Source organism: Epinephelus fuscoguttatus, linkage group LG23 (assembly GCF_011397635.1).
Source record: "Epinephelus fuscoguttatus linkage group LG23, E.fuscoguttatus.final_Chr_v1".
In the NCBI taxonomy this organism is placed as follows: Eukaryota; Metazoa; Chordata; class Actinopteri; order Perciformes; family Serranidae; genus Epinephelus; species Epinephelus fuscoguttatus.
The window spans coordinates 25,076,745-25,098,063 of record NC_064774.1 but is presented as its reverse complement, the minus strand read 5'-3'; the positions used below and the strand labels follow the sequence as shown (position 1 = coordinate 25,098,063).

Below are 21,319 nucleotides of genomic sequence, written 5' to 3'. Positions count from 1 at the left end.
TCCAGCCCTGCTGACTTCATATGTTTAAGTATTTATTTCTATTTGTTTCATCTATCATGTTATATGTCAATTAACAATTGAAATGTATGATGTCACACATTCTGGTGTGGTCTAGGTGTGTTGGATGTAGTTAACTCTGACCTCTGACCTCCTTGTGATAGAAGGATATAGTAAAAAGAAAGTGCCTACAATCATAAACAAAGTGTAACCTTATTCTTACTTATGGAAAAAAGTGTGCAATGAGTAGGTGAAAACAAATGTACTGACACAAAACACTCCAGGTTGTTTCTCACAGAGCTGACATCTCAGTGGAAACGGCTCGATAGCTCCCCCTTGTGGGCGGATGACTTCCTGTCCTGGCTCCTTGTTAGAAAAAGAGGTCTGTATTTTTGAAAGCAGTTCTCTATATGAAGCTTCATGAATCCAAATAAATACATACATAAATAGCAGGTGAGAGTCTGGTTTACTGTGTCAAGCTGTACAGTATGAGCTACACAGGTTAACATTCTGTATGGTTGCACAGTAAGAGGAACTTGAGACTGAGAGTAGACCACGGGATTTGTTTCTTTCACTTATGTTCTTACTGTACATGCCTTTGCAACACTTCACTCAAATGATTGGAGACTAGTTTAGTTTTTATTTTTCAGATTGCAGTATTGCTGCTTTCACTTTAGTAAAGGACCTGAAAACCTACTCCACCCCTGTGGCTGCCAGTTCTCAAAGATCACAATATCCGCGCAAGAAAAAGAACTTTAGTTAAATGAAGGAGCTGACAAGCTGCCCATAGGACAAAACTATGTCACCGTGGAGCCATGGACTGATCAGCACTGCAGTTACATAAGTGTAAGGCAGTAGCGGATCTGTGTCATGTATAAGTCTCCCACAGTGCTTAAGCCCAGGGGCATTCACTATACAATCTAATAAACTCAGTTTTATGGCTGTTTGCAAGCTTGAGGTTCTTAGTGAGATTATTTGAGCTCATGATGTTTTCTCACACATGTATCATACCATATATACTGGCCTAATACGGTTCACTCTCCCCGAGGCCACTACAGTGTCAATGTTGCATGCTAACATTATACCGACTTCCTCTCCAGAGGTCTGTGTCTGACATGAAGTGGAAAAGACCCAAATATCACTGACAGGTCTTGCAAGTCCACTTAGCCTGTGTACTGGCGCTGATGCACACAGCGAGTCTGCATATGCATTTTATTGTTTTACCAGGTGACACATTTGGGTTGTGCCAAGTGTTTTTGTGTAGCAGCGACTGCATGACTATGTGTGTGTGTGTGTGGGTATTTTTATATGCAAGCACACGTGATTGTTTCAGTTACCGTTTGTGTATGAGTGTGTGTTGGTCTGTCTGTGCTTACTCAACTGTAAGTTTCAGACATGCTCACTGAATAATTCACGTTTTTATGTCTTGTTGCCATGGTTGTCTCTGAAATGGCTGCTTGGGCCAACACCACACACACACACACACACGCACCAATATGAGCATGTTGACAGATGTGAACACCCCCATAAACGCTCCAAAAGAGGGAGTCAGACATTATGAATTCGCTCTCCTTCTCTCTACCTCCCCCTTCACTTCACACTCCTATTATTATTAAAACTCTTGTTATTAACCAGCCTGGCCGGGGTGTGGGGTTCCCTGCTGTGACAACACAATGGACAGGCTGTGAAAAAATGGGACTGGTTTCCTGTTAATGGAACACCTCCAGTGGTTTTTATCTCTGATGAAGCGTAAAAGTTAAACTCCAAAACTGAACCCAAACTAGAAAAATGAGCTGCTTTCCTCTTAAATTAAGCTTAGAAGAGAATAGCTAAATTTAGCAAACATGGAAAGCATACAATAATCATACTTGTAAACTGTGAATCATAGGCTTATCTTGTGATAAACTGTGAAATCGAGGTGTCAAATTTTGCCTGTATACATTTCACACATTCCAGAGGAGATATTGTTATGAACTAGTCAAATGAGCATTCAAATACCAAGTGTTTAAAGTAGTTAAACAGTAGTTGTGTAAATACTGTGTAAGGACAAAGTGTTGCACAATGCACTGCGAGCGTAGTATTGTATACAGTTTGCCTCTGATGGTGAGCACAATGACAAAATATTGCCATTATCTATATATTTATTTATTTAGACACTCAAAAAAATGAATATAAGGTAGATTAGAGTAATAAAAAATGAAAACTTCAATTAATAGCCCAGGCTATTATTTGCTCAAATCACTTAAGTCAACAGGCTTATAACTGGGAATGGCGTCTACATGGGAGAGGCCTTTAATTCCCTTTGAGCAAAACTGTTGCTCAGCTAAGATGATGAAAAACTATCAAATTGTTTATTTGAACGATGTGTAGCATCTTCTGATTGACAAAAGTTTAAACCTCTAAATTTGTATGTGCAATCTGGTTTTATAAATCAAAAGAAATATTATAAAAATAAACTGCTTGGCAACCAGACCAGGTGTCTAATTGAGATAGGCATTTATTTGTCAAAATGTGTAGCTACACCAGGCTAGTAAAAGTTTTAGAAGTTTTATGGTATTTATTATTGTTGTTTGTCAGTTTAGTTTTTCTTGTTAAATAGCTCTTGTTATAAATACAGTCATGTAAAGCAACTACTACTACTAATACAACATGTGTTTTTTTATGGGGGGGGGGGCAGATGAAACTTGCCCAGGGCACCTAGGGCACCAAATGTGCTGGGTACGGCACTGATAATAGGTCATTTAAAAAGTCAAAAAGTTGGTCAAGGGTTGGGCTATTGAATAGGCCTGAATAGACCACTGTGGAGAAGGAGTTTAGTTTTTAAAAGTGGGATAAGAGCATACAGACAATAAAATGTCTGTCTTTGCTGTTTAAATGTGATAATGCTTGCAGTAGAGCATATTCCTCTTGTGCCAAGTGAGTTTAACTGAGTCAAAATGAGGGCAGTGGGCTCCAGGGGGCCACATGTGAAAGTTAAGGGAAAGAGGGGGGATGTGTTTGAGAAAAGAGGAGAAAAGGGGGAGTGAGCTGGTTTTCAAAGTTGGAAAAAAAAAATCAACATTTGCTTTTTTCTTTTTTTTAGTCGCTCTACGTCGGATGCGCTCGAGTCCAGCCAGAGAGCGCGCACGCACCTCTCGTGGGGACAGAGAGAAAGACGTGTGATTTCTCTTTGTACTGAATGAAGAGTTGAGGCCGGCTCCGCCACCGCTCACCTCTCTTTTTATATAAGCAGAGTTTGCATGCTGTAAATAGCCTTATAAGCCGGTTACACTTTACGTTTCATCGTAACCCTCGCTCGTCTTTTGTGTTGTGGAAGCGACCGGCTGCTGCCAATGTCCCTCTGAGCGATTTTTCTTTGGACAACAAAAGCATCAGGTCCAACGTTGTTTCTTCTTCGGGGGGATTCCAAGTCACTCATTTATCAGTCGGGATTTTTCAGTGCGGAGAAGCGACGTCCACACACCGCTTCGCCTCCTCTCCGTCGCCCCGTTCACACTTCCACACCTCCCGGGGGCGATTTTTTTCTTTTCCCCTAACCGAGCGACCATGGCTGCTGTAACAAGCCCGGAGACGAGCCCTCAACCCCGGGTGTATTTCCAGACGCCGGCCGGCACCACGGAGGAACCGGAGACACCCGTTCGGAAGCAGGGACGCGTAACCGTCAAATACGACCGTAAGGAGCTGAGGAAGAGACTGAACCTGGAGGAGTGGATTATCGACCAGCTAACGGACCTCTACGACTGTGAGGTAAAGACCCGAACAATAACCGGCCTCGAAACCGATCGAATGTATTGATCAGGCGGCCGTGCTAAGTAATAGAGCCCTACAGTATAGCCTAATAAGTCAGTGTATCAGCTCTGGGGCTTGTCTGTGTGTCCAGGCCGGAAGCAAACTGTTGATAAAGAAACATTAATAGGCCCTTTGTCGCTGCTTTTGGCCTAGCTTCGCTTCTTCTATAGCCCATAGTATCTGGGCCATATGGAGGCTAAGTATAGATGAGGTAATGAAGATGGAGAATTGGGGAAGAGTGTGACCATTACAGGAAACAAATTATTCATGGCAGACATTTCTAAGTCAGAGGAAGAGCCTTGTGGTTTAACTTCAGACCCCCCACCCACAGGTAGGCTAAATGTAGCTGATGCAGCTTTATAGCCTTATCATGAAATAGACTCCCTCTGTTCTCTCCTCTGATTGGCCGGAGCTGTTTTAAAGCACACCTGTGAACTGATTTAATCAAGTATGAATGGCTGAATGGAAATCAGACTATTTCTGCTATTTGGGTGGAAAAATAAGTCGGCAGCATCATTTTTTAACAGCAATAGTTCAATATAGAAATTAGGGGGAAAACTTTTTGTGTGGTTGTGTGTGATAGTTATGTTTACTTACTTTTTTCAATACAATTGGTGTCCTAAATTTTTAAAGTAAGATCAACTTGTCAGATTTTGACTGAATGCAAACTTTTAAGTACGCAAAAGTAAGGTGTTACTTTGTTGTTCAAGGAACGTTGATTGTGGACAAATGAGGTGATACTGATGAATCTGCGCGGGCTGTTCAGTCATGTAAGGGAGGGCCCCTCATAATAACCTCCCTGGCTGTAATAATGACTAAGCCTAACCATCAGCGGACGCTAACTTTAGAGTCCCTCCCTGCACTATTGCACATCAAACCCTTGGTCATGGTGACCCAGAGGGAGAGCCGCGTGGTCCTAATGTAACCTGGCGGCAGCTGTGGTGTGGCTGCTGGCGTCAGTAGTTGGTAAGCTCATGTCGACTCTACTGAGCTGGCATTGACCCACATTCTATTCCGAGCGGGAGGAATACAACGACTTAACAGGTTTGGAGAATTCCTAGTAGGGGACGAAAAGGCAGGAGTGCTGGAGGCTGGAGGCTGGAAGCAAAATCACACGCTCTACAGGGGATAAGAAGTTTTGTTGTTGCACAGCAAAACTTTTAAAAACTTTCAGAATGTTCTACTTATCTACTCATGAAGGGATAGGACTGAATGTTGCTATCATGATGGAGTTGTCTTGTTGGAGACAGGTTGGCCATTAACATCAGAGGTGCTACAGGCGGTGTGGCCGTCTCCACATTTACACATGGAAGTCCAAAATCCAACCCACTGACAAACTGTAACTAATTGTAACCAGATGTTATTCACAGCCACTGGTAAACAGGAGAGTTGTTAACTGATACGTCCCATATCATCTGGTGTGAAAACCACCAGATTGTATCCTACTTTCATTGAGATTGTAACGACAGTTACAAGGATATCCCATGACACACAGATCATATTAAAGTTAGCAGGGATACTACGGAGACTCACACACCAGCAGGGGCGATTAAATGGCCTAGGGAGGATTTTAAAATCAATGTGCTTTGATTGTCTGCCAACGATGGATTAATATGCTCTGGATTAAAACCTTGCAGAGTCACAAAAGTACATTTTCAGGAGAAAATCTTTGCAGCACCATGTTGTAGTTGTGACCTTTCTGTAATTCACTAGAAGACAATCAAAGTGGTTAATGATAGTAGACAGAGGATTTTCTCAATGTAGATTCATTCACCCATCTCACATCCATCTCTCATTCACTAATCCACTCAGTTTTTTAGTCATGCATGCTTTAATGCACTGATGCTTTATTGTTAGTCAGCTGTTTTTTGGAGCAAACGGGGTCACAAAGAGTCCAAAATCCTCACACTAAGGTGTCGCATTGACAGTGAGACTTGGATTGTAATGATTTCGCCAGATCACAGGCACATCAGATTATACTCATGTAAATAGGATATTGATTTATTCCACATTTTTGGACACACATCTCATTCATCTCTAGTAATGATGCCTATTTTTTCCTCTCATTCATAGTGGTTTCCCCCCTTTTCATTGTCCTGATCTCATCTCTGCCCAGGCTGTTAGACAACAAAGAGATTAATTTACAGTCAGTTCACTGATGGAGAGACATTGGGCTCATTTAGACGGGGAAATGTGGAGCACGTGCTACTAAACAGTGTAACCGGAGAGGCAGCTTTAGCCGGTCACAGAGCAGAGAGGCTACTGGGAGAACCCTGTACACTGACAAAAGATATGGCGCATGTGGCTTGGGATTTCACTCCTTTCCTTTCACCTTCCTACATCGTCTTTCCCTCCTTTTCTTGCCGGCCTGTGTTTGCCTCTATGTTCTGACTCATGCCGTAATCCGTATTTTCATTTTTCACCCTCCATTTTTTCCCATCTCCCTTTATTTCTCTCCTTTCTTGGATGCATATTTCTGTTATTAACACAACCACATGGAGTTTGTTCAACAGGGAATTCATAATGAGCTATTTTCCCCCATTCATATAATCCCTTTAAACACGCTACAAGCAGTCAGCCAGTCATTTCTGCCAGCCAGCTTGTCAGATATGCATCCAGCCACTTAGTCAGTCTATCAGTCAGAGTTGCTATGGGTAATAGCGAGGAGCCGAGCCTTAATATGGCTCCATGGCAACAAGGCTTGGTTAAATGTTTATGTTGGTTAACCATACAGTGGAAAAAAATAACGGTCCTGCCCATTTAGTGAAAGAAAGCTTAGTAAAACCATCATTTCCAAAAAGCCCCTGCTTTTATTCTGTTCGTTTAATGCAAGATTATAATTAGAGCCATTTAGTTCTTATGTTAGCAGGGCTTTAGTGAATTCCTGCACGTCGATTTTAATGTTGTATTTGCCTGGTTTTGATAGGGTGCCCAGTAGAGTGGTAATTCTCAACCAGGGTGTAGGTGAAGGGGTTACATGAGTTCATCTTATGTGGCTTTTGGGGCACATCGAAAAAAAAAAGGAGCCTCCAGATCCCACAATTCCAGCCCGTCTCACAGTTTATATAATAAACCCAACTGTAAACTGTGTTAGGTTGAAAACATAAACACTGAGCTGGCAGGAAGTGTTAGGATTTAAGGGGCACATAACAAAATGAGTGAGTGTCTCTTTAAGGAGAGATGCCTTTTTAAATTGTGTACACTTTCTTTGTTGTTATTGAGCTTCCACTCTATTACTGGCTTTGTGTATAATGTGCTAAGTGAGTTTGAGCTGCTTACACTAGGGAAAAGGAAAGTGGGGGTTACGCTCGTCGAGTCCGCAACTCCACTTCTAGTAAAAATGATCAAATTTCACACCAGCCTTGGTATCATTTCCATGGCAACTGTGCTGTTAAATGTTTATGTGTCAGTAAAGAATAATTTTGTGCCGGTTCCTTTTGTTTTCTGCTCGTAGAACACTGCTGACCAGAAGCTACATAGTTAACAGTGGGGCGAGTGGGCGGTCCAATCCCCAAACTCCAGGGCCCTACGTGGCCACATGGATACACACACTCACACACGCGCACACACACATAAACACAGATGGGAATACGAGTGAGAACAGAGGCAGGATTGGTGAGCAGGAATGCAATAAACGGGGGAAGAGAAGGAAAAAAAACTGAGGGGATGGCAAGAGGAGAAGGAAAAAGTAGTAGGAGGAGGCAGGGATGTCAAAGAGGGAGAAAGTGTTTTTGTAACATGTGTCCTTTGCTATTGCTTTAATATAATAGTGCCTAAAGTCTTCTTATTTGACTGCAGCAGCACTGAAAACAATATTTTGACTTCTGACAGCTGAATAAATGAACAAAATTAGGAGCATGACAGCAAAGGAAGTTTGTAAATGGATTATTCTTTAATTATGTTGCCGTATTTTCAGTCTGTCTCAAACAACAGACTGTTAAAGAAGGGATCATTATAGTCAGGTAAAAACACAACATGTATACATGGTGTTGTATGTCTGTGTAAGTCATTCCAGCCAACTCATGCACCAAAACACACACACAGACTCTGCAACATTTGCTTAAACCTGACACTTAAAGGTTGGAATACCAATCAGCATTACCCTATTTCCCTCAGTGTGCGTAAGAGGGTGACTACAAAGAGTGGTTGTTACACAGCGGGAGTGAAAGACTCCAGTGTGTCTTTGTAAACACCCCCCCACACCAACACCAGCACGCACACACACACACACACACACAGTCACACACAGACATGCACACATCGTGTTAATAGCTTACATGTGGTTTTACATGTTGAACAGTTCTTTCCTGTTTGATTGGGGGGTGAGTCAGCATGTACTGTAGCCTGACCCACTGACTGACCATGTGAACTTCTTTTAAGACACCGAGTGAATAAATCAACCAATCTAGAGAGGAGGGAGGGAGGCGGCCGAGAATGTTGTGAGCGAGGGAGGCTGAGCACGTGTTTTGGTTAGTGTGTGAGTAAGATCGGAAGGAAGTAAAGGACGCCAGGCGAGAGAAGGCATGGATGAAGAAAAAGAGGGATGTAGAGAGAGAATGAGGGATGTGAGTCATCAAGGGGAATGTTTATGCATGTTGTCAGAGAGGAAGTGTGTGACAGGCAAACACATAAGAGTCCACAGAAAAATGGACAATATTAACATATCACTTTCCCCTCAAAGTACAGTGTACAGTCAATGCACACACCTGTTGACACAAACGCACACTCACATGTTTGTCTTGGTTAAGTGCACTTGTGTTGTGCATACTTTAGGGTTTCTAAATGATCAAGAATACACATTTTGCTGTCAAAGACTTTGAAAACATGTGAGTCAGGTTTGAGGTTAAGGTTTGCTTAATGTTAAGATAAGAGAAAAGGGACTGTAATACACCTCATGCGTGGGGGGTAGGTCTGATGGCCAATTTGTCATTGAAGCTGACAAGAACACCAGGATGTCAAAATCCTCCCATTTGTTATAGCGCATGCTTTTGCCAAATGTCTTTGCTTAAAATTCAAATACACATCAGATCATGTTTATCACCTACCACTCATAATACATTTTAATGTGTGAGCTGGAAACAACTAGTCTGGCAGCCTGGTACATATTGTGAATATCTTCAGATATATACAGTATATTATCTAAAGTAGTCCCTACACTATTTTGCAGCCTTTTTGGGATTATTGTGACTGATTTCATAGCAGCTGTTCTAAAATATTGCAATGCATGTTGCAATGTTTTTAATGTTTTTTTGCAGTGAAACTGTAGGGGGAAGTGAAAACTGTAAAAATAGTCGCAATGCTGTCTGGGATTCGGATCCTTTTATTGTGAACAATCAGTGTTACCCGCAGAATTAGTATCTATTTGTGATGGTAGGGGGTGGGCCTGGCAACAGCTGATCATTGACAATCAGCTGTTGCTGCGATTCGACACAGTGATGATGGATTGTCCTTGTGAGCAGCTCTCCTCCTGCTCACTCTGCACGACCTAACACAGCAGCAGGTGCTAACATCCGACACCGAGCCGTGAAATGGTTCCAACAATCCCACACCAACACCATAAATGTGGTAAACACATAAATAACCACTGGGTAACTTTAGCTGTGTGATGCTAACAGTTAGCAATGTCATTGTGTTTAAGTTCCAGGCATGGAGCTCACACTCTCGCAGCAGTAGTCTCATGATACAGAAAGAAACAGAGAGAGGGGCAAGGAGGGGCTTCGCAAATCAGCGTGGTACATGCAGCACTACCATGAAATAAGGTTTTAAATAGTCAAATTTACAGTAAAGCTGTGGTGATCGGACAAAATTTTAGGGTCACATTGGCTGAATTTGCGTTAAGTGATGCAACTGCAACATCATGAAGGGGCTACTTTGAGGTATCCTGTGGAGTTTTTGACCACTAGTAGTGCTGTGGAGCAATGTTTTGAAGTGCAGGTCCCTGTTTTGTTTGTGTCCGGTGCACATGCACAAAAACACACATGCATTTGCCGGAGAATTTTGGCACTTTGATATAAGTTCCTAGTGATGTTTCACAACTGGAGGAAGAAATGTAGCAATGGGTCAGCAACAGGCATGAAAGCAAAGAGACTGCCAGCTAGCAAATATGGATGTAAACGCTACTGGCTCTAAAAGCGTACTCCAAAAAAATGGCTTATTATTGTTATAATAATGTGTGTACTCATGTGTATGGATCCATGATTCTTGTGTCTCAGTCTCTTTGTTGTTTGCAACAATCCTTGGCACATGCTCTGTCATGTGTCAGCCAGCATAGTCTGCACATACAGTACTGATTGTCTAACACCTTTCCACCAAGTCAAACCCTTCAGTATCATGTTTCAGTACTAGCTAAGCCTGATGAGCTTGTCATTCCATCCTCTGTCACACACCTGGGGCTGTCAGCCAACCGCAAAAGGTTTAAACAAAACCATTTTACTTTAACGATCACAAGTCAAGCAGGGGAGGTTCAGAGTTCGATTACGAAACTCGGCTGCTCGCAGAGACTCTAATAGCAAGCAGTAACTTGTTTAATGCCATGAGACAGTTTACAGACTCAAAAGCCAGTTGTTCATTGACATCTTCCTGCTAAACAGTTGTGTATTTTGTGTGTGCACATTTAATGGGCATCCTGTAAATACTCAAGCTGTTGAGATCTTTGCCTCCATAAAGATAATGACTGTGATGTATTAAAGTACCCCTTTGCTCCTCTGCTCATTATTTTGAATGAGCTGCAATGTATAACACAGTTTGTTTCCTACAAACACTCTTCCCGGTCCAAACCCAAAGTGCTATTCACTGTCCTTTTTTAATTAATGCATTATAAAACTGTACGTATGCTTTTGATAGCTGCGCTGAGAAAGCTCCAGCACCCTTGAGGAGGCTTTTTAAAGTGAGCATGGGTATAATAGTGATATAGTTTGGTACACAGGCCAGTGCTATAACCGTATGTCACTCTAGGGTGTTGTTCCTCTAACAGTGCTTTTAGATGAGAAATGAAAATGAGATTTTGGTGATGCGTTTTTTAATTGGCCTCCATGTTGAAACCATATGAAAACAATGAAGCCATTACCCCAGTATTTAACAGTTGCGACTAGAGTTGGCAGCAGCTGGCATACATCTTTGTTATGGAGTTGTTCTCATCATGAAGTCTCTTCGTAAGAAACGCCAACTGCCTGCAGGTTGAGTGAGGTAACGCAGATCCACTCAGGAGTGTATTTTCGTCCCAGGAGGTGTATTAGAGCAGACGCCAGTTGGGCTGTTTGTTAACTGCAGGGAAGCATAGGCTTTATTCATTGTCTCTGATTGTGTTGTGTGTGTATAATGTGTTTATTGTACTGTTTGTAGGCCAATAACAGACTGTACAGGAGCTGTGCACAATGTCCTCCCTGTTTATAGTGTATATTTAGAGAAGTTGATGGATGATGTCAAACTTGAGTTGTGATTTTTAATGTTATAGCTTCCAGCAGGTAGTAAACGGCGTGCGGTCAGATGGGTTCACAGAAACAGGCTGTGTTCAGAGCTGCAGCACTGTGTTAGCAGGCACTGATGAAGAGTTTGCCAGGTGAGAGCACCGGTGCCATGTTGGCTTCATATGTTCTCCATGATGTCACCGCTGTGTGAAACCCAACTTAAGCTTTCACAGTATCATAATGTACAAGAAGTCATGTGGAAGGATTGTTGTGTGATTATGAAAACTGCTCTGGTTAAAATGGCTTTGGGAAGACGTGGATGGATGAAAGATGTGTGGACAGATGGACAGACAGCTGGGAGGCAGAGCGACAAATAGACTGGCAATAGAGATGATAGACAAACAGATGAATGAGGTGGAGGAATAATATGACCAGTCACTTCTCTCATTTATTGTAAGAAATTCTAATTATGTAGTTTTATATTGTCCATCTGGTTAATTAGTGAATCATTAAGAGATTACAGTTTACTTTTTCATACTATGTGTGTTGCATGTGTGATCTTAAAGGGACAGTTGAGATTTTTTTGAAGTGGGATTGTATAGGGTACTTATCCATTGAAAGTGTAGATGTCAGTCAGCACGCCCCCAGTTTGGAGAAGCAGACTGGAGTCCAACATGGAAGCTAAGCAATATACTGCTGTGGAGGGATCAGCAACAAAATATAGCCACTTAAAAAAAAACAAAAAATCAGTATCAGTTTAAGTGTACACTATATGTAGAATACGTTCACTGCTTTACCTTAATGTCAGACAGTGATTTCCAGCCGTAAAATGAAGTCGTTATATTGCTCTCTTCAAAGCCAGACTCCCTTAAGAAAAATGCTGATTTAACATTGCTGAACACAGGAGCTGCTGGTCTACTGCTGCCTTTAAGAATTTTTTTATTTGCATTATTGTGTTTCTTTGGTGTCTATAAGGGTTAAATGAGATTCAGCAAAGTTATACAATGACACAAATGAATTAACCAATCAAAGCAGCAGTAGACCAGCAGCTCCTTTGTTCAGCAAGCTAAAATTACTGTTTTTGTGAATGGAGCCTGGTGGCTTTGACGAGCGCATAGATGAGGAATTGAAGCTGTTAACAGCTTACCCATTGAAGTGGACTGTCTGACAAAAAGCCAAAATGATAAAAAAAAATAAAATATATATATATTCTCAATATAGCATATACTTGTACTTGAACTTATATTGATTTTTTTTTTTAGGCGGTTAAAATACATTTTGTTGCTGACACCCATCCTGAGCATTACATTGCTTAGTTTCCATGTGAGATTCCCGCTTGCTTCTCCAAACTTGGGACGTGCCGACCACCATCTGCTGTATGTAATACACTGACTATGGATAAACACCCCAAACAACCCCACTTCAGAAAAATCTGAACTATCCCTTTAACTTATGGACTCAAGCAAACTCTGTAGTTTGCATTTAGTCACTAAACAGGAAGGAAGATCCGACCATATTTGGGCGTCTGACTTACAAGTTACTGATTCATCAGGAAGGGAGTCGGGTCTCTTAATCTCTCTCACTCACACGCACTCTCATGATGTTGGAATTAGGAGCATTCAGTGAACAAAGCAACACAAGTGTTCAGTCATTCACTACTTGTTCCTGTTCCATATTATAAAATATGACAACAAAATTGACCAACACGTCCGTAGTAACTTCCTTCCTGCCACCCCTCAAACCAACAGGGGTGTGTGTTTTATGTTCAGAGGAGTAAATGATTTATTAGGTGGCTAAATGAATAAATCAGTTATTGAAATGGATGAATGATCATGTTGGGACAGCTAGTTTTTTTTTAGGTTTACTGTGTCAGACCTTGTCTTGTCTGACTGTTTTTGTTTGTATGTGATAATCTGCTCCTCAAAGCATTCACGTATTGAAGTACCCAGAGTGTTGCCAGTGTTCAGGAAGTCAGAGGTTGTGTCGATGATTGATCTGTATTAAAGAATTATAGCGTTCTCTAATCCCTTTTGAAATCCACAGGGATTACATCTCAATAATGGCAGAATGAATTAAAGGGCTCCACAAATAAATATGGAAATGTCTTTGGCTATGTGGGTAAGAAATTAATGGAAAAAATATTTAAATGGGACTTGAATGAGTTTGTAGGACTGCCAAACTTTACTTCTGCCTGAAACTGCCAGAATAAGGGAGTGAGTCATTAAATCAGTGGCATGGCAAATGAACAAATGAATGTTGAGCTCTTTGGTTGTGTTAGTAGTACTCGCCAAGAATGACATAATGATAATCTGTTGTAATCCTTGTTTGTTTGGACGCATTCTTAATTTAATCTGCACGTAATCTGGTTTTTCAGCCCAATTGTAGTGGTAATGACTCCTCAGGCTTGTGGTGGAGGTGTGTGTGTACGCGTGTATGTGTGGTCTTCCTCACTCTCTGTTCCTGTATGTGTTTGTTCCTAGGTTTTTTGTTTTTACTTGTTTGCTCCCATGATAATTAGTAATTGATGGAAGAAAAGTATAAATCAATTTGTTAGAACACCCCAGAGGACTTTTTCCCCAATGTTCCCCGGATGCATGCGCACACATCGATATCAGCCTGTGTGTGTGAATTAGGAGAGCGCTATGTTCTTCTCCTGAGGTCTCCTCTGCTGCAGAAATGACAGACTCAAGAGAAGATGGAGAGTGGAGGTGGAGGGTGGAAGCGGGCACTCACGATGCTGCCTGGATCACATATTTCAGATGGGGCTTTTAGTAATTAGAGTGGGCTGACAAGAGAAATGGATATTCTTTGTGTCTGTGAGAGAGAATGGGGGCAGATAGAAGCTGTATTTTTTATGCAAATTATTAAAAGCGGTATGGAAATTTAAAGCAAAGGTTAAAAGTTAGCACGCCTTCTGGCACCCCCCAACTGCCAAGTTTGGTTGTCTGACATATATATTTACTGTACCTGCCTTTACCTAGCTGACACAAATGCATTACATTTGTTTTAATTTTTACAACATTACAAAACTTTGTTGAAGTGGTCCTCAACACCTGGCTGAATAGTTGTTCCTGTGCTGCCTTTGCTCTTCCTTCAGATCACCTGTTGATCACACCAGTTGTGCTGGCATCTCTTTACACTTGGGTTTTTACGTTTGACAAAGTTTGAGTGTTTATAGTCTTTGCCTGCCTAGCTATGGTATCTATTTCCACCTATCCCAACCTTTCAATCAATTCTAAGCATGTCACTGTGTCACCAGTATGCTGTTAAGAGGATTTAGGGCAAATTGGGGGAAAAAAACTTGAATGCACTAACTTAAAGGTCCAGTGTGTAGGATTTAGGGGGATATATTGGCAGAAATGGAATATAATAGAATAAGGATGTTTTCTTTAGTGTATAATCACCTGAAAATAAGAATTGTGTTTTCATTACCTTTGAATTAACCATTTATATCTACATAAGGAGCAGGTCTTCATCTATGGAGATCATCATGTTGCACTGTCATGTTTCTACAGTAGCCCAAAGCAGACAAACCAAACACTGGCTAGAGATAGGGCCATTTGCATTTTCATGTCAGCCACCATAGCTAGCAGCCCCTCCATGATGAGCTGAGCTGTTTTAGAGAATGTGGTTTCCAAAAATATATGCACTTTATTAGCTTGTGAGAGTCTAAAAAAAAGATTTCTGAAACACCAGAGACGTCTTTCAATCTTTTAATGCTTTGCGCAAAGGGTCAGACAGTCATATAGAGTGGCAGCCAGCAGGCAGTCTGCAGAGTGTAGACAAAAGGTATCCTTGCTGGGACTCCCTTATAGACAAGTTAGGGAGGCAACTGATAAGAAGGTATGCGCACCTGCAAGGACGTCAACCGGCTAGGACCGTTTCTGTGGTCAACAAGTCGACTTAGCCTTGAACAGAATGAAACAAACATTACAAATCCTGTATGGTATTTGATTGTGTGAGCATTTTCAAATTACATGGGAGACAGTCATTGGAGAGTTCTATCAGTGAGCAACTTACATAAGGCATTTGTTCGAGCAAAGGTAATTCAGGTGATGGGTTGTACAGTTATATGGCAATTTTCCATTACAAGAAGAAAAGACCTCTGGGGATAATTTGTCTCCTGCTAAAAACCCTCTGAACATCTGGTTCTGAAGTTGTCAGAGAAAAAAGGTGAGCACACATTAGCATGTGCTGGGCTAGCGGCCCATCTCCGACAAGCCAAACAGCATTGGAGAAACAGAGATTTGTTATGTGAAAGTGCTTTATTCACTGTTTTTACCGCTTTAAGTCACCTGGTCTGTTTGTTTTGGAGAGGAAGAGACCTCTGTGGATAATTCAGCTGCAATCCTCCCCGCTAGGTACCACTAAATCCCACACACTGCTTCTTTAAATCACTGCTGTTACATTGCGTTAAATGGTAGTCAGTGGCAATAGTCAAATATAAATATTTTGCCCATTTTTGCTTTATTTTTTCATCACAGCTGAATGAACAGCTAGAGCAAATGGAGTGAAACTGAACAGCAGCAGTGGCAATCTGTTGCCCTCATGTAGCCGTTGTAAGCGTGATCCAGCGGCAGACCTCCAGCCCTGGCGGCACGGTGCGGTTGCCAGTACAAGTCTTCCCGAGGCTGGTTGTGACCCTGAGGGACCAGCCAGAGTGTTTTCCCCCTAGAGAGGCTGCAGCACAGACATGTCCAGTCAACACACTGAAACCACTGAACCGTTCAGTCAGGCCAAACAAGCTGATGTGTGAATCATTCAACCGTGCTGCCAGCTACTATGACTTTGGGCAGCTTTTGGGGTGGTCAAGGTTGGGTGACACTCTACATTTTAACTCTCCAAATAGATTTTTTAGGTGTGTGTGTGTGTGTGTGTGTGTGTGTGTGTGTGTGTGTGTGTGTGTGTGTGTGTCTGTCTGTGTCTGGGTGCAAGTAGGCCAATCCATGTCTATCAGCATCTTCAGATTCTGCTTGCCACTCCCTTCTTTACTAATATATAACTTAACTCTATATTATGTATGTCATTCAACTCTACTAATGCTATATACAGATATATGCTATTGTTGCCTAATTGCAGCGTAAGAACTGCCAAAACTACTGTGCCTTCACCTAATTATAGTGATGAATGTTTCCTGGCATCATATGAAGATCCGTCCTGTGTACTTGGAGCCTCTTTGGTTTGGCTTTCTCCTGCAATAAGTCTGAAGCAACCCCCACACGCACACACACACAGGGACACAATGGCATGCCCACAGCACTACCACCACCACCACCAGACTCTGGAGGCTCTGGTTCCCTTTACTTTACATGACAGATCTGTTTTATCAGTAGTGAGATAGCAGGAAGGCTGACAGGGCTGCAGAGTCGAAACATATGGAGCCTCTGGTAGGATGTACTCATTGAGGGGTGCATGTTGTTTTAAGAGGGGGTTTTAAATAGAACAAAAACATGAAGGAAATGCATGCGTCCCTACTTTCACAGAGGTGTATTTGCGAGACACTGGAAATTGGAAATTGAAAACCGGACATTTACTGCACTGCAAGGTGTGAGAGAGTAAAGAAACTATGACTTATTTATGATTTATGACACTTAAGTCATATTACCTAAGCAGGCTATAAAGAGGGTAGTCTGGTTTAACTGTTTTGCCTGCGGCTCTTCTCTGTTTTTCGTATGATTCAAAACAGGACATCATATTCTTCCTGGGAGGAAGTACATCTAACTGATTAGACGTGCAATAGAGATGAAGATCAGCTACACACACACACACACACACATGTAAACACACAAACAAAAGGTGCACAATAACACACACACACACACACACACACACACACACACACACACACACACACACACACGATGTTGCATGCACTTCCCAGACTAAATTAAGTACATTGCATTGTATTGATTATGGATTGTGGTTTATGGTTGTGAGGCCACATATTCATTACAGCAGCCAATCACCACTTAGATTAATTGCACACACATACACACGCGCACACACACCGTCAACTCTGCCCTCTATAAGTGTTTCTGTAAACTCTCTCTCACACACACACACACACACACACACACACACACACACACACACACACACACACTCAGCCACGCACTTCTCACAGATATGGCTTTACCTCCCCTCCCCCCGGCTATCTCCCAAGGTCACGTGCCCAGACAGGAAGTAGCTGGGTGCTCTGGTGTTTTAACCCCCTCTTTGCATCAGACCTTTTGAAACTTATTTTCTGGGGTCACACATTTTGTGAGCCCCGCTGGTTGTGGGAGGAAGGAAAAGAAGTGTTGAGGAGGGTAGCCAACAGTGTCTGTTATTGAAAGAGCTGCAGATTCCTGATAAGCAATCGTGTTTGGGAAATAGGAAGAAGATGGTAAGCAGCAGGCGAAGACTGACACAATGCATCCCTAATCCCTACAACCTCATTGACCCCTCTTTGACTCTCTCTCTCATATATTCTTGCTCCCGTTCACTCATAAGTGCCCACAGCAACGCTATGAGTTGCCCTATTACACGCACCATGAGTGATTTATAGAAGCAGCAGCGCAGGGTGGTAATGTCAACCAGACAGGAAGTCTGACAGAAGGAAGGGCATCAAAGGAGACATTAAGATAAAGAGACAGAAGGGGAGAGCATGACAGGAAGCAGGTTCAAGCCCAGTATTTTTCCACTATTTCCATCATCCTCCGAGTGTCTGTGTGTGAGTGTGCGTCTGTGATCTGATAGTTTTGTCTACTGACGTCTGGTTACCAGTCACAAGGGTGTCATGAATTACCACCTCGAGATGGCTTGCAGGCAACTTTTCAGCTTTTAACGTCAAATATTTTTATGTCTCTGCACTGGCGATAGCCATGGACAGAGGCATTATGTTTTGGGGTTGTCTGTCTGTTCATCTCATTCTCGTGAATGCAATATCTCAGTATCTCACACCCTGAGGGAATTTCTTCAAATCTGACACAATTTGACATGATGAACTGATTAGACTTTGGTAGTAAAAGGTCAAGCTCACTGTAACCCCATCTGTCTCTTTCTTGTGAACACAACATGTCAAAAAACTTGAGAGAATTGTTTTCAAATCTGGCACAAACGTCAACTTGGACTCAAGGATGAACTTATTTTAGTGGTCAAAGGTTACTATTACTATTGCATCTGACTGATTCTCCTGAACACCATATCGTATGCGGGGTACACACATAAGGATTTTATAAATCTTCAGAGATTTTTTTATCTGTGAGAGCCCCCACACATGAAGATAAAAAATCATGGATTGAACAGTTTTGATCGTACTGTGTGTGGTGTGCTCCGATATTCTCAACACAGCACACCACACACATAACGACTGGCTGGAGCAAGACTAGCTGTTAGCTAGCTAGCCATTAGCTTACCTTCTTGCCAGCTCTTGTCCTTGTCGTTCCTGTTGTGACACACATAAACACTTGTGGGTTTCCCAGTTCTACGAGCTGGTCTTCCATTTCCGACGTCCACCTGACTTTGTGCTTCGGGTCAGCCATGCTTACTGTATTTGCGACATGCTTATTTCTTTATTTACTATGTCTGCTTCCTTGTTCCTCAGTCAGCTTGCTTCTTGATTGGCTACATTCTGTTCCACGTCACAATTCATGGAGTCAGGACTCGACTTTCCCCACACACAGGATTTTTGATCGGAAATATTGAACAAGTTCAATATTTACGATTATCGGGACAAATTGACTCTTAACACACCTCACACCACAGGATAATCTTATAGGATAATCTTATGAGACATAAGATGATCAGGCATTTGCCGTCCTTGGTCGGGAAGGGGGAAAATCGGGACAAAATCAGCCTGATTATCTTTATGTGTGTACCCCGCTTTAAGAAGGCCATGAGAGAATTTCCTCAAGATCTGGCACAAATATCCATTGGACTCAAGAATGACAGATATAAATGTGAAGCATACAAGGCATACAACCACAAGACGATATTTCTAGTTTGTTACTTTGACAATAAAAGAGTGTTAACTTTTTTAGTGTCCTTCATTTCTAAATAGGCCACTTAGTCATCTTATGAAATAACATGTTTCCATCTTGGCATGTCCATACCCTGCACATATTTGCACAATATCTGGCAATATAACCTTAACTTCTCCACTTGCTGTAATGGTGGAATTTTCCTATTAATAATTTTCTATGAAACACATTTTGAGGTCTGGGTGTTTGCTCAACTCTAATGTTATTACTAAATCTTTCTGGCTAAATCAGTGCTTATTTAAGAAACAGGCCTGCACATGACTGCGACGTGTGAACTCAAATGTGTGCTTATCGGCTCATCTGTGAGTCTTTGTGAGCTCTTAGTTAAGTATAATTATGTGAATCTCTGCTTAAGCATGTTTCGTCCTAAAGCCACTGCTATCCTGAGCTTGAGCAATGCAGGAATATACTTTTTTGTTGCTTAAGCAAGACCATACTCGTTCTATCAGTGTATGATTGTTTAAAATTGATTGTCAGCTGTTCTACTATCTCCTGTCTTTTGTCCATTTTCCTTTTTTGCCTGGATGTTTTCAGACCCAGGCAACAGCCAAATATTTTATCAAAATGTCCTGATCTTTGAATGTTTTTTTTTTTTTATTGGCCTTCAGCCACGCTTCTGTTTTCCCACCTCTTTACTTTGCCCGTCCTTCAGCTCACCTCAGTGGGTGACTCTCTGTTCGTGATGCACCAATAATCCTTTTTTTCACATTCTCAACTAATTACAATAGCTGAGCTCTATCGACAACGCACTGAATGATTTATTGCTCAGGCCATTTGATTTGGACCATTAGACATTAGATGATTAAAACACAATCCAGCTTTTTCCATTAAAGATGTGTGTCATCCTTTTTTAGGTGCAAATAGGCAGAAAATCTAAGTAGATGCTTTAGTTTCAGGCCTTTTAGTCTTAGCTCTTGACAAATTGATCCACACTAATTAAAACCTATTGATACCAGCACCGTCTTGCTCCGGTGTCAGTTATTTGGAGCTGTAAAAATGTTGTGTGGACATTATGTTCTCTCTCAGTTGTGAGAACCGAAACACTTTAACAGCCAAACAATCTCAGCTATGCCTGTGCTCACATTTCCTGCCTAGTGGTGTGTGATGTGTGTGTGTGTTTGTGTGTCTGTAACTTGTCATTGCACATATTTTGTACCTGTGTCACTGTGCCAAGTCCACCAGCATGGGGTAATAGTTTTAATGGAGCGCACACATTTTACAGAAACACACACTCATCCACTCTATAATGCAAACACATATAGCCACTCAGCAAAAACACACATTCCCGCTTGGACTGACCTCAATACAGTAAAACCCAAGCCAGTCTCACTCTCCATTTGTCAAATGCTGACACGTGGTTAGTGGCCCCTGGCAACAGATATCAATGCACCGAGGCACCCTTTAGCTGTGATATGAGATGCGCCAGATGAAGACATTTTTTGATGCTTTGATTAACTGCTGTAGCATAAAGAGTGAGAAAGTCTGTATAGGGCGAGTGGGAGTGGTGGCTGATGGGTCAAACAAACCCGGACTTTTACTCAGGAGACCATTCTGAAAGTCAACCAAGTTATTTGTGCTAATATTAGAGTTGTTCCAATATTGATACCAGTTTTAGAAATGTCTTCGATACCACCTAAAATGCTGGATAGCATATCGGCGAGTACACAAGTCTATGCACCAATCCCATACAATGTCATTTATTGATAAACTCTGAAGTAGTTTCACACCCAGATGCACAAGCACAAAACATAAAAGAAGAGGTAGATGGAGTGTAAAGGTCTGGTTTATTCAGTCAAAACAGGGACACACACACGAGGAAACTGGAGTGAGTGGTGACATTGTTCAGCGCCACGCGGCCTACTTTTCCTATTCCTTCCTCATCCTCCTTCCTCCATCCTGCCTGCTTCAGCCATCACTTCCCTCTGTCTCCAACTTCCTTTTTCCCCCCTCTTCATCCCCCGCACCATACCCAGCCAAAACATTGTCTTTGTCTTTGTAGGAAAACGGGCGAGTAGCCATCCTGAAGTGGGACTATTTTTATCCTTGTTTGTTACTGCGGCAGTAGGAAAGCAAAAGTGGCTATTTATCATCCATCATCAGCTTTCA

The 21,319-nt window shown here is 41.9% G+C and overlaps 1 protein-coding gene across 1 annotated transcript in view; it reads left to right on the top strand.

Annotated features, from left to right (window-relative positions):
* The first annotated feature begins 3,082 nt into the window (after positions 1-3,082).
* The window catches only part of ppp1r14bb (protein phosphatase 1, regulatory (inhibitor) subunit 14Bb), a 29,397-nt gene continuing 11,160 nt past the window's right edge, over positions 3,083-21,319 (top strand). The window contains exon 1 of the mRNA XM_049568714.1: positions 3,083-3,744. Within this exon, the coding sequence (XP_049424671.1) occupies positions 3,544-3,744 (201 nt within the window). The 5' untranslated portion in view covers positions 3,083-3,543. The remainder of the gene's footprint in view (positions 3,745-21,319) is intronic.